Here is a 14250-nt window from a genome sequence, read left to right as displayed (position 1 = left end):
AATCTGAAACCATGGTCCTCAGTCGGAAAAGGGTGGAGTGCCCCCTCCGGGTTGGGGAGGAGATCTTGCCCCAAATGGAGGAGTTTAAGTATCTTGGGGTCTTGTTCACGAGTGAGGGCAGGGGGGAGAGAGAGATCGACAGGCGGATCGGTGCAGCGTCTGCTGTGATGCGGACGTTGTATCGGTCTGTCGTTGTAAAGAAGGAGCTGAGCCAAAGGGTGAAGCTCTCAATTTACCGGTCGATCTACGTTCCAACCCTCATCTATGGTCACGAGCTATGGGTTGTGACCGAAAGAACGAGATCACGGATACAAGCGGCCGAAATGAGTTTTCTCCGCAGGGTGTCCGGGCTTTCCCTTAGAGATAAGGTGAGAAGCTCGGTCATCCGGGAGGGGCTCAGAGTGGAGCCGCTTCTCCTCCACATCGAGAGGAGCCAGATGAAGTGGCTTGGGCATCTGATTCGGATGCCTCCTAAACGCCTCCCTGGTGAGGTGTTCCGGGCATGTCCCACCGGGAGGAGACCCCGAAGACGACCCAGGACACGCTGGAGAGACGATGTCACCCAGCTGGCCTGGGAACGGCTTGCGATCCCCCGGGGAGAGCTGGAAGAAGTAGCTTGGGAGAGGGAAGTCTGGGCTTCCCTGCTAAAGCTGCTGCCCCCGCGACCCGGGGTGGTAGAAGATGGATGGATGGACGGATGGGATGATTGGACAAAACACATAATGTTAGGCTCTCAAGTTATTGTGTCTGTCATGGATAATTCTCATTGGAAGAGCCATATTTGATTCATTGTAATATTCAACAACAATTTAGTTAATTTTTTCCCCTAATCTTTTGCAGAGGTTCCAAAAACAGATAAAAGCTTTGAAGAGCGGCTGATCTTCAAGACGTTTGTTTTGAAGTTTGTCAATGCCTTCACGCCTATTGTTTATTTGGCTTTTTTTAGGGGGAGGTAAGGAATCACACACAAGGTTTAAATTGCTGCACTAATGAATGACCATTGATCACATCTTTTATCTCATGATTTGTACTGGCTCTTTTCATAAGGCAAATTGTGTAGATTTAAAATAGTAATAATAATAATAATAATCCTGTATGCATGTATGTTTGTATGTATGTACTGTATATATGTATGTAATACATACAGATAAAAGCTTTGAAGAGCGGCTGATGTATGTATGTAATACATACATACATACATACATGAAATATATACATACATACTCTGTATGTATACATTTTAAGCATTCTCATTGTATCCTTTTTCCATCGACTTGCATTTTTGGTTTCTCATTTAACTGTATTTAAATGGTGATCTTGTATAATGGTAGTCCTCAACCCACAAACGTTCAACTTACGAACATTCGTAGATACAAACAAACGCTGACATTGCATTCACAAGTTCATTCAAAAAAAAATATATATATATACTGTATATATATATATATATATATATATATATATATATATATATATATATATATATACAGGTACCTGTATATCGGTGTGTGTGTATATATATATATATATATATATATATACAGTATATATATATAGTTTCAAATATTTACCCTCTTCTCTCAAATACTTTTTTGCATAATTTCCACTTTTTAATGATCATCAAACACATGTAAATATCAGACAACCCAACTAAACATAAACTGCTGTTTTTAAATGGTGATTTTAATTATAAAGGAAAAAAATAAGTCCTGGCATGGTGATTGACTGGCTAGCACGTCCGCCTCACAGTGGAGAGGTGCAGGGTTCGATTCCGGCTCTGGCCGTCCTGTGTGGAGTTTGCATGTACGCACCGTGCCTGCGTGGCTTTTGTCTGGGTCCTCCGGTTTCCACCCACATTCCAAAAACATGAATGGCAGGTTAATAGAACAGTCGAAATTGTCCCTAGGTGTGATTGTGAGTGCAAATGGTTGAAAATAGCTGGATGAAAAATAGCTATTCCTATAATAGCTATCCCATTAAGAAAACCATGTCTGACAGATTGGGCCCAAAAATCTCAAAAACCCACATCAAAAATACCGTGATCCAAACACAACAGTGTATGAGAAAAAAATGATGTACCGGTAATTGATGTCTAGCAATCTGAAATGGGTTACAAAGCCTTAGGAACTAAAGCTTTAGGACTCCATTGCACCATGGTTATTCACAATTGCAGAAAACATGAAATAAAAATTCCTGCAAGAGCACAGCAATGACTCATCCAGGAGGTCCCAAAGGAACTCAGATTAACATTGAAAGTACTGCAAGCCTCCCTCATCTCAGTTAAGGTCAGTGTTCTTGATAAGGAAGAGATTGGATGAAAATGACATCCATGGCAGAGTTCCATGATGAAAATCTCCTCGAGAGTCTGATTGCAGAGCCCACCTCTCAGACCACTCTTCCTCACATCTCAGTAGACCTCAAACCTCCACCATCAAGCCGGAAATGCATTGAATATTTTCAAAATATATTTGCTTTTCATGTCTGGTTGCAAAATAAAATTGCTGTCCATTTCCAGGTTCAGCATTTTAACACAAATGTATGTCTTCTCTTTTTGTCATTCAAGTAGTTTAGCATTTTGGAAATCCGATATATACAGTTTAAGAATAGCATAATGGTACATGTGACCTGCGACTGACCAGTTCAGGGTGTATATAGTTTGCCTTCCTCCCGAAATCAGGTGGGATAGGCTCCACCAACTCCCTGCAACCCTGTTCAGGATAAGCGGTGTTGAAAATGGATGGATGGATGTGACTTGTCGTTCAAGTGTGCAAAATAATTACTGCATTTTTGGGCTGTCGGTGGAGGTTTGACACCTGCAGAGACCCGGGAATATGGGCCTGAGAAGCAAGATGTGCAGCCAGAACCTTCTCAAACCACTGCTGAGCAAAAATAACATAAAGGCACATCTTACCTTTACAAAAAAAAAACAAGTCAAAGTCCAGACTTGTATCTGAATGAAATGCTGTAGTATAACCTTCTAAAAGATTTTCTTGTTCAAAAATCCTCCTTTACTGTTGAAAAAAACTGATTTCTGTTGTTGCTCTGAAGAGTGGTCCAACCACTTATTAGGTTGAGGGGGCAAGTACCGTAATGTACTTTTTCACATGGGGCCATGGAGCTTTCACAATTCTTTTTGTTTTCTAAATAAAAAATCACCATTTCAATTCCGTCTTATTTTTTTTCCTGATATTTTTATTTGATTGATGATTTTGAAGTTGGGTAGAATGCAAAACACTACCAGCAATAATTTCAGAAGAGGGCAAATACGTCTGACTCTATGTGTGTGTGTGTGTGTGTGTGTGTGTGTGTGTGTGTGTGTGTGTGTGTGTGTAAAACGTGTTTGTTCCATAGGCTTGTTGGGCGGCCAGGAAACTACCTGTATGTTGTTGGATCATACAGAATGGAAGAGGTAACCATGGTCTTTTTTATTTAAATTGTAAATTGTATACGTCATAGATTTTAATCCAAGCTCTAAGCAACGAACCCAGTCATAATCTTAGATATTAGATTGCAAAAGGCAAGGTCAATTTGAATTTTGAAAATATACAAAGCAAAACGACAAACGTCCACATACGCGAAACTTTAATCAGTTGAGGTTAACGAGAAAACCAAAATACTGACGAAACAAGAATCTATCAAAACAGGAGCTCTATGAACGTGAACAGGACGTCTGGAAAATATCTCTTGATCATAACAGCAAGCAAGGTCATTAATTCGACAGCGACGAGCCATTTTAACAATTCTTAAATACTTAAACTCAGACATTATTGGGAACCAGACACAGGTGCAGCGCTGAAGAGGCCCGCACTCCACTCCAGCTGGTGCACAAAAACAAAACAAAGACAGAGCCAAAACATGACAGATTCGATTAAAAAATAATACTTTCAAATAATATTTGGCTCCACACACCTGTAGCACTTCGCATGGCGAGTTGAGTGTCTTCATGTCCTGTTTTTTTCCAGTGTGCCCATGCAGGCTGCCTTATGGAATTATGCATCCAGTTATGTATCACCATGCTTGGGAAGCAATTCATCCAAAACAACCTGTTTGAGATTGGCATACCGTAAGTGAAAAACTTTCATTTGTTTGGACTTATTTTAAAACATGGTCGTCGCGTGGCAACCAAAGTGACCTTCTCTATCTTCTTTTTCACCAAAAGTTAGAACATTTAGAGTTAGACTGTTCAAATCATTTGTTTTGTACACAGAACGAGACAAATACTATACTACGTTAATCCCATCTTTGAGCAATTATTTCTGTCAGGAATATGAGACCAGGTTAACATTGGATGTCATGTAGAATAATACTCGATCATGTACCGTGATTTATGGACTAGAGAGTGGACGTGTATAAGAGATGAAGCAGCCTAAATTTCGATTTTTTTTTAAATTTCACACAACTGATAATAGCCCAGGCCTGAACAGTTCATCTGAGTTTTAGCGCCGCCTTGCGGCAGATGTTTTTGCTCCTCGCGGGTTAACCACATCTACCTCATATTTGCTGGGAAGTGTGTTTCAAGTTCCATGATATTGAAACAAGGAGTTGGTGATTTTTCGGGAAACGCTATTGTCATGATCATGCACTCTGCCAATAAAACAACACTATATTTGAGGAATTAAACAAGCACAAAATCTCAAGAAATTTTGCACATAAATCAGGCCGAGCAAAATCATCAATGTTTTGTATTGTGAGATTTTTTTTATGGCCTCAGTGGCGCCCCCTACATATTTTCAACAAAGCAGCCCCGACTGTACAGTATATTTTACCAAGATCTGCAAACCGTTGGATATGCGATAGCCCAAGATCTAAGAAAATAGTCTCTAGCAGCCATATCCTAAGCCTATCAGGAAGTCCGGCATTTTGACTTTTCTTTCAAATTTGGTCCCATTTTTGGACTTTTATATTGGTCACTTTTTAAAGAACTCATCCTCGAGATTTTATGTACTTGTCTTGAAACTGTGGATGCTTCAAAATGAAAAATAAAAGCAAAACCTTTTATTTTGTTGAACGCTGTTGCCGTGGTGATGCGCTGTTTCGCAACCTAAGTATTTGTGCATGCCAAGACTTTGTTTTTTCCTTTTTTTTCCTACTTTCTTCCCTCCAAATTTTGCTGCTGTAGATTGCGAATTTCTCCATTGTGAGACAATAAAGGTTTTCTTATCTTAACTAACTAAAGAAATATGACACTGATTTGATGGTCTTCACATTCTTAAAAATGTATGAAACTTTCAACACATGTCATGCTTGACAGAAAAATCAATATTTTATGAGTTTACTGTGTGGTTTAAAATAAATGGCTTAGTTGCGCCACATACAATTTACTTTTTTTTTTTAAACGAAACAGCTCCGGTTGTACATTTCAACAAGATACACCAAATGTTGGAGGCAGATGCAACAGCCCAAGACCTAAAAAGAAGTCTCAGAAGCCCTATTTGTAACTCAAAAGGAAGATGGATATTTTTTATTTCCCTTTCAGATTTTGCCTCAAATGTTGGCCATTTATCGAGGTCATATTCTTTTAGATAGCTTTTAGTGTACTTAATTTTTTTTAATTCCAATTTCAATGTGCCAGTGTCTCCACTTGGCATTACACCAACGTTGCTATGACTGCAAGGGCCCTCTATAGCTGCTTTCAGCTATAATTAGGGGCTGAGCGGTGACCGCTCCAAATCACGATTGTTTTTGTCGAAATTATTATTTATATTGGGATTATTATTATTTTTTTAACCAAAATTAATCACAGTTTTGGGGACCTAAACATGCACAAAATCTCACCAAACTGCACACTCATCGGCCCTGGTGAAAAATGTTTGACGTTATAAAGTCGTCATTAACGATGAAAACAAAACGATATATGAATGGCACCATCTAGAGTGGAAAAATAAAAAACTAAGCATGCCGAGACACACAAAAAAGTCCATAGCAGCTGTCCTCTAAAATGAACAGGAAGTGAGCGAAAAATTTTAAACTCAGAATTTGCCCCACTTTTGCTCATTTACAGAGGTCATTCTTTTCCACCCTTGTCTGAGAATATTCATCCGATTGACTTCAAACTTCAACTATGCCAACCTTTTTTTTTTCATCAAAATGTTTCTTTAATATTCCTTTGGCTACAAAGAAGGAAATGCTTAATAACTCCCTGGCAAATGCTCCCAAAAAAAATCCAAACTTGACATGCACAGTATATAAATTATGTTCTGAAGACATTTATACGATAATATTCTGATATACATTTCGCGCCACCTAATCATCACTAAATGATACAATTCCTAAAATCTTTGCAATTTCACATGGACGAACATTGTCCTCAAACTGTGTAAAAAGTTTATCTGTTTGAACATTAAACATATTTTGGATTCACTTAAATACATTTTGAACATGATTAACAAATCCTTGTATTCCCTTTTTCCTTATGTTTAACACAACGTCCCAACTTCATTGGAATTGCGTTCGTAGTTTTCCTCAACTCACGCTCTGCTCGCATTTTGATTCCAAAGTCATTATCCTGGTAGTGCACCTCCAAGATGGTTTTTTTTAGGTGGGTTTAAGGTTGTCTCAAGTTGAAATAGGAGCAACCGATTGCAGCACATGTGAGATTTTCCAGATGAATGTATTCAGTATTTCATCAACCGTCTCCGCATTGACGGGTGGTGACAGACAAAGTTTCAATTAACTTGGTGCTGGTGTTTGGATGCATGTACTTATTTTTTAATAGACGCAGTGACTCCTTGAACTTTCCATGAAAAGTCTGCGATGTAGCATGATTCTGATTGGTAAACTGCGATATCGTTGAGGACAACTGTACTTTCATTTTCTTCATTTTTCTGCAGCAAGCTGAAAAAAATGCTACATAAGAAAAAGTCTGAGATGGACTCAAAGCAACAAGAAGAGCTGATCAAAACCTTGCCGCAACACGAGAAGGACCATTTCCTCTGTCCTTTTGTTGGTCTTAACCCAGAGTACATGGAAATGAGTAAGTTATTATTTATTTTTAATCTCACTTAGATACTTTTAAATACTCGTGGATAATATAATAAATGGGGCAAGGGTGATCAGGCTGTTTTGGTAGCACAAAAATAACATTGCCGAAGGACTCAGAGTTGGGGAGAAAAACTGTTAAAAGGACTTCATGTAAAAGAATTGGTTTGGATTTTTTTCGTTTAAGGACTTCGAGGACAGAAGCTTACTGGTACTTAAAAAAAAAATTCAACATCGTCTCCCAGCACTGTCACACATTTTTCCCATCTGTGCACAAGCTTCCATATTCCCTCAGTGTCAAAATCTTTGGACTGATGTCTCAGCCAGTCGCTCGCAACACTTTTGACTTCATCGTCACTTTCAAACTTCATGCCTCTCGTGAATGCTTTTAAGGGAGCAAACAAGTGAAAGTCTGAAGGGGCAAGGTCTGGACTGGAAGGGGGATGAGGGAGCAGTTCCCAGCCCAGCTCATTGATGGTCTGCACCATTTGGGCTGCTGTGTGAGGGTTTGCGTTGTCATGATGCAAGATGACTCCTGACCGATGACCCCTGCGTTTGTTCTTGATGTCTTTCTTGACCTGCCTCAGCGGTTCACAGAAGTTGAAAGTGATGATGAAAGTTGTGGAAGCTTGTGCACCGATGGGAAAATGTGTGACAGTGCTGGGAGACTACAGTGGACCCCCCCCCCCCCCCCAAAAAAAACTAAGTTTCCATCTGGATTACAAATCCTCATTCTGAAAGATCCCCTCCGTGAGCCGTCACCTTATCGTGGTGGAGGGGTTTGTGTGTCCCAATGATCCTAGAACCTAAGTTGTCTGGGGCTTTATGCCGCTGGCAGGGTCACCCATGGCAAACAGGTCCTAGGTGAGGGGCCAGACAAAACACGACTCACAAGACCCTTTATAAAGAATAAAACAAATGGACTTCAGTTTCCTTTGCCCGGACGCGGGTCACCGGGGCCTCCCTCTGGAGCCAGGCCTGGAGGTGGGGCTCGTTGGCGAGCGCCTGGTGGCCGGGCCGACACCCATGGGGCCCGGCCGGGCTTAGCCCGAAGAGACAACGTGGGTCCCTCTTCTCCTGGGCTTACCACTCATGGGAGGGGCCAAAGGGGTCGGGTGCAGTGTGAGCTGGGCCGCAGCCAAAGGCAGGGACACTGGCGGTCCGATCCTCGGCTTCAGAAGCTAGCTCTAGGGACATGGAATCTGCCAATCTGAGTTGTGGCCGTAAGGTGGTTGGTGCCTGTCACTTGCGTCAAGTTGAAGAATGAGTCCTATTGGGCCTTTATGGCCTGTGAGACCCCAGAGGCAGCTGACGGGTATCGACTGGCCAAGTGGAATGCAGCTTTGGTGGCCGCCGAGGCCAAACCTCAGGCATGGGAAGAGTTCGGTGAGGCCATGGAAGCCGACTTCGAGGAAATTCTGGTCCACCATCCGACGTCTCAGGAGAGGGAAACAGTGCACCACTAACACTGTGTACAATGGGGATGGGGCGCTGTTGACCTCGACTCGGGACGTTGTGAGCCGGTGGGCGGAGTACTTCGAAGACCTCCTCAACTCCACCAGCACGCCTTACTTGGAGGAAGCAGAGTCTGGGGACTCTAAGGTGGGCTCTCCTATCTCTGTGGTCGAAGTCACCGATGTGGTTAAAAAGCTCCTCGGTGGCAAGGCCCCAGGGGTGGATGAGATCCGCCCGGAGTTCCTCAAGACTCTGGATGTTGTGGGGCTGTCCTGGTTGACACACCTCTGCAACATCGCGTGGTCATCGGGGAGAGTGCCTCTGGATTGGCAGACCGGGGTGGTGGTCCCTCTTTTTAAAAAGGGGGACCGGAGGGTGTGTTCCAACTACAGAGGGATCACACTCCTCAGCCTCCCTGCTAAGGTCTATTCAGGGGTGCTAGAGAGGAAGATCTGTCAAGAAGTCGAGCCTCAAATTGAGGAGGAGCAGTGTGGTTTTCGTCCCGGCCGTGGAACAGTGGACCAGCTCTACACCCTTAGCAGGGTCCTTGAGGGTATTTGGGAATTCGCCCAACCAGTCTACATGTGTTTTGTGGACTTGGAGAAGGCATTTGACTGTGTCCCTCGGGGAGTTCTGTGGGGGGTGCTTCGTGGGTATGGGGTGCCGAACCCCCTGATGCGGGCTGTTCGGTCACTATACCACCGATGTCAGAGTTTGGTTCGCATTGCCGGCAGTAAGTCGGAATCGTTTCCAGTGAGGGTAGGACTCCGCCAAGGCTGCCCTTTGTCGCCGATTCTGTTCGTAACCTTTATGTACAGAATTTCTAGGCGCAGCCGAAGCGTTGAGGGGGTCCGTTTTGGTGGCCTCAGTATTGCATCTCTGCTTTTTGCAGATGATGTGAAGTATTTTGGGGTCTTGTTCACGAGTGAGGGCAGGGGGGAGAGAGAGATCGACAGGCGGATTGGTGCAGCGTCTACTGTGATGCGGACGTTATATCGGTCTGTCATGGTAAAGAAGGAGCTGAGCCAACGGGCGAAGCACTCAATTTACCGGTCGATCTCCGTTCCAACCCTCATCTATCGTCACGAGCTATGGGTCGTGACCGAAACAATGAGATCTCAGATACAAGCGGCCGAAATTAGTTTTCTCCGCAGAGATAAGGTGAGAAAGAAGCTCGGTCATCCGGGAGGGTCTCGGAGTGGAGCCGCTTCTCCTCCACATCGAGAGGAGCCAAATTAGGTGGCTTGGGCATCTGATTCGGATGCCTCCTGAACGCCTCCCTGGTGAGGTGTTCCGGGCATGTCCCACCGGGAGGAGACCCCGAGGACGACCCAGGACACGCTGGAGAGACTATGTCACCCAGCTGGCCTGGGAACGCCTCTGGATCCCCCAGGGAGAGCTGGAAGAAGTAGCTTGGGAGAGGGAAGTCTGGGCTTCCCTGCTAAAGCTGCTGCCCCCGCGACCCGGCCCCGGATAAGCGGTAGAAGATGGATGGATGGATGGATTCTGAAACATTAAGGATTATTTATTGAATGACTCATGTATATATATATTTTTCGGAATGATGACATATATTTTACGTGTCATTTGTCAATGATCATATTGGTTTCTCACATCTGATACTTGCCAACTCTTTTACATTATTGATGTTTTCTTGTTGAATTCACCTTCTACAGTAAAGATTTTTTTAGGTTTTAAAAAATGTTCAACAGAATAACAAGCAAGACTGTCTCATGTTTCCGTAGTCATCCAGTTTGGGATGGTGACTCTTTTTGTGGCCTCATTTCCTCTGGCACCACTCTTTGCTCTTCTGAATAACGTCATTGAGATACGTCTGGATGCCAAAAAGTTTGTTATGGAGCTCCGAAGGCCGATTGCAGGCAGAGCCAAAAACATTGGTAGGTGTTCGTCCTGAGACAAAAACATTCATAAACACTAAACACAATATAAAGATGAGATCTCATTCACCAAATACCATTTTATTTGTAAAAAGCTTTTGCATGGCAGCCACCCCTGTGTTCATGAACACAAATGAAAGTGCTTCTCATCTGATTCGAGATGATCCGATGAACTTCACTCCGATGCACATTTGAGTGGCGATGTGGCAACGAGTGTGTCTTCTCTATATTAAGCCAATTTTGGCTCATTGCACAACGTGATGATATCCAACACACGATACCAATCAAATATTCTGCCCGTAGAAAGAAAGTCAGCGAGGTTTTATTGTACGTTATTTCTGTGTTTGCCATTTGCAGTGGTGTAGAACGAAACAGCAGAATACTGAGTATCCTATTTTGACACTTGCATGGTACGAACTGGCATAACATGAGCGGTGTTATGATGCAGTCCAGCTTTACACCATTGATTTCATTACTGTAGGCTAAATCAACCACATTTCTTGTTGCATATTTCCAATTGCTTACTCCACAGTTTCACAGCCCACAGCTCACCCATTACTAGGGACCACATAGAACACTCATTTATTGATTGGAATACTTCACAGTGGATGAATGGTCTGCTTAATGGCAAGAAGGTTCTTGGTAAGAATCTCAACTCTCCTTCTTGTATGGAGTTTGCAGGTTCTCTTTGTGCTGGCGTTCCAAATATGAGTGTTGATGGCATCGAGTATACAGGACTTGTATACAGTATATAACAGTCAGGGAAATGCAATTAGCAAACGCTTATAGCTTTCTTCATCACTGTCGATGATCACAAGTCTGGCTGCGAGTCGCATATCGCATGCTATCTGGGCACATCTGCGATCACGTTTCAAATGGGACAAAATTGTGCCAGTGTTCACCGCTCAACAGTTTGTGCAAAACCTGCGTGTGTCCAGGGAGTCATTACTCTAGTCTGCACCTGCGATCATCATGATGATACTGTCTTTCAGTATAGACAGTACTGCTTCCGGGGTGAGAGGACGCTGGCGTGTATGTCGCCGCTTCTCACTCCAAACTTTTCCAAACTTTTCAAAGCTCAGATATTCCTTCTGATTTTTCTTTTGCCCTTCTGTTTTGGACTGTTTGGACTGTGATTGATGTAACGAATCATAGCTTCACCCGATCAATCAAACCCCAATTCGTAACTTAGTCCACGGGCTAACGCCGGTAGCTTAAACTTACCGGCTGTCACCGCACGGGCCTTTCTCCCTCATCATGGGGCGCCACAACTTCGCCGCCTTTGGGTTACTTCTGATACTCCTGACATTCTGCCATCATCCAGTGACAGGACTGCTCCACTATTCTGTCGCGGATCTTCTCCGGATCCGGAGGATTGCACCGGAGCCTCCACCGCCGGAGCTGCACCATCATCCTGACCTCGCTCGCCTGCCTCGACGTCGCTACATTCACCGCGGGTCGCGTAGACATGTTGACTATAAAAACCCTGGCTCAATCAACTCGACCTGGTCCACTTCTTGACGTCCTCCCAGAAACCGCGGCCGCAACACCAACTACCATGCAGTAGCCCGCCTGGCTAGGTCGGCTAACAGCACTGCCGCCGTCAAACATGACACCTCCGCCGTCAACTTTGGACTGCTGAACATCCGCTCACTCACGAACAAGGGACACCTCATTCAAGACATCCTCGCCGAACGCAAACTTGACTTCCTCGTTTTAACAGAAACCTGGCAACAAACAAACGACTTCGCTGCTCTGAATGACTCCACTCCTCCCGGCTTTGTTTGCATCTGCCGTCCCCGTGGCAACGGCCGTGGAGGAGGCCTCGCGGTAATCCACCGCGAGAAGTGGAAAGTCTTGCCTGTCTCTGTCCCTGCATCAAGCTCTTTTGAATGCCTGGTGTTTAAACTCCCTGGACCCTCGCCAACCATCATTGCCACAGTTTATCGCCCCCCCAAAGCCACATAGCGATTTTATCAATGAATTTTCCAGCTTAATCACACACGTATCCATTCTCTCGCCAAATTTAATTTTGCTGGGATATTTCAATATTCACATGGACAACCCCGACCTGCCACTCACAAGAGACTTCACATCCTACCTGGAGAGCCTCGCGATATACTGTCTTATTGACTTCCCCACCCACATCAAAGGCCACACATTGGACTTGGTTTGCTGCTCTGGCCTCTCCCCCTCCAAGCCCACTGCTGATGTTTTTCCTGAAACCGATCATTTGCTCCTCACTTTTAACACCGTACTCCGTCTCTCTACAATCAAAACCTCCCGCCTCATTTCTTTTCGTAATACCAAAAATATCAACATTGACACCTTCTGCTCCATTATCGACCGTTCCCCGCCCCCAGACGCCCTTTCAAACCGGATGACCTCACCGCTCACTACAATGCCTGCCTCACAAATATACAAAATTTTCTCGCCTCCCTGAAGACCAGGACTGCTTCATTCTCTACATCTGCCCCCTGGTTTACACCCGCTCTTAGGTCATTGAAATCAAAAAACCACCAACTTGAGCGACTTGATAAGAAAACCGGTCTCACCATCCATAAGGACATGTACACTACCCATATCACTAAATACAAGGACCAAATTGCACAAACCAAATCCAGCTACTACTCCGGCCTCATCCTCTCCAACGAAGGAAATTCAACAACTCTCTTCTCTGTCATGAACAAAATCCTCCGACCACCAAATTCTCTCCCCCTCCACCTGTACTCCACAGCAACCTGCAACTCCATAATGGAGCACTTCAATCACAAAATCCTTAAGATCCATCACTACCTCCATCAAAACCTGCCTGCCCCCCCCCATCTGAACCTTCTTCTCCTTGTCATTTCTTCTCCAGTTTTGTTCCGCCCATGACTGCTGAATTATCCAACCTCCTACTCAAATCCAAGCCCACCACTTGCCAGCTCGATCCCCTCCCTTCATCCCTTGTTAAATCCTGCCTTCCTTCCCTGCTTCCTCTCATATCTGCTATTATTCACTCCTCACTCTCTTCTGGTTTTGTCCCATCACTCTTCAAAACCGCTGCTATCACCCCCACACTGAAAAAACATGGCTCTGACCCCAACAACTTCGATAACCTCCGCCCCATCTCCAACCTTCCATTTATCTCAAAAATCCTAGAAAAAAATGTTGCTGCTCAACTCCACTCCCACCTGTACCTTCACTCTCTCTATGAACCCTTTCAGTCCGGTTTCCGCCCCCGCCACAGCAGAGAGATTGCCCTAATCCGTATTGTAAATGATCTCCTCATAGCATCTGATTCCGGTTTAGTCTCCATCCTCATCCTCTTAGACTTGAGCACCGCCTTTGACACAATCTCTCACCCTATCCTCCTCAATAGACTCTCCTCCATTGGTCTCTCCCACACTCCCCTCAGTTGGTTCCACTCCTACCTCACCTGCCGCACTCAGTTTGTCCAGCTCAAATCCTTCACCTCAAAGCTCTCCCCAGTCACCACAGGTGTACCACAGGGATCTGTCCTAGGTCCCCTTCTCTTCATCATCTACCTCCTGCCTCTTGGCCATATCCTCCGCAAATTCAATATCTACTTTCACTGCTTTGCTGATGACACCCAGCTCTACCTCTCCTGCAAGCCAAACTCCATACTCCCACCCGCCTCCCTCACCTCTTACCTCTCCGAACTCAAAACATGGTTCACAACAAACTTTCTTAAATTAAATGCTAATAAAACTGAAGTCCTCCTTCTTGGCACCAAATCCACTTTATCTAAAGTAAACAGTTTTTCCTTCAACATTGACAGCTCCTTAGTGTCCCCCTCCCCCCAGGTCAAGAGTCTGGGTGTCATCCTGAATAGTATGCTCACATTCCACTCACGTATCAACACCATCACCCGCACTGCTTATTTACACCTCCGCAATATTACCAGACTTCGCCC

General features: G+C 44.4%; 1 protein-coding gene across 3 annotated transcripts in view; it reads left to right on the top strand.

Annotated features, from left to right (window-relative positions):
* ano1a (anoctamin 1, calcium activated chloride channel a) overlaps window positions 1–14250 on the top strand; it is a 68810-nt gene that overhangs the window by 50100 nt on the left and 4460 nt on the right. For all 3 annotated transcript variants that reach the window (XM_086106214.1, XM_086106213.1, XM_086106212.1), the window contains 5 exons: window positions 841–952; window positions 3352–3409; window positions 3963–4063; window positions 6831–6973; window positions 10179–10331. In XM_086106214.1, coding sequence (XP_085962340.1) covers window positions 841–952; window positions 3352–3409; window positions 3963–4063; window positions 6831–6973; window positions 10179–10331 — 567 coding nt within the window. The remainder of the gene's footprint in view (window positions 1–840; window positions 953–3351; window positions 3410–3962; window positions 4064–6830; window positions 6974–10178; window positions 10332–14250) is intronic.

Source organism: Hippocampus guttulatus, chromosome 3, assembly GCF_054856545.1.
Source record: "Hippocampus guttulatus isolate MCC_2025c chromosome 3, RoL_Hgut_1.0, whole genome shotgun sequence".
Classification (NCBI taxonomy): Eukaryota; Metazoa; Chordata; class Actinopteri; order Syngnathiformes; family Syngnathidae; genus Hippocampus; species Hippocampus guttulatus.
Note: the sequence above shows the minus strand (reverse complement) of the source record. Positions and strands in the feature narration are given on the sequence as shown.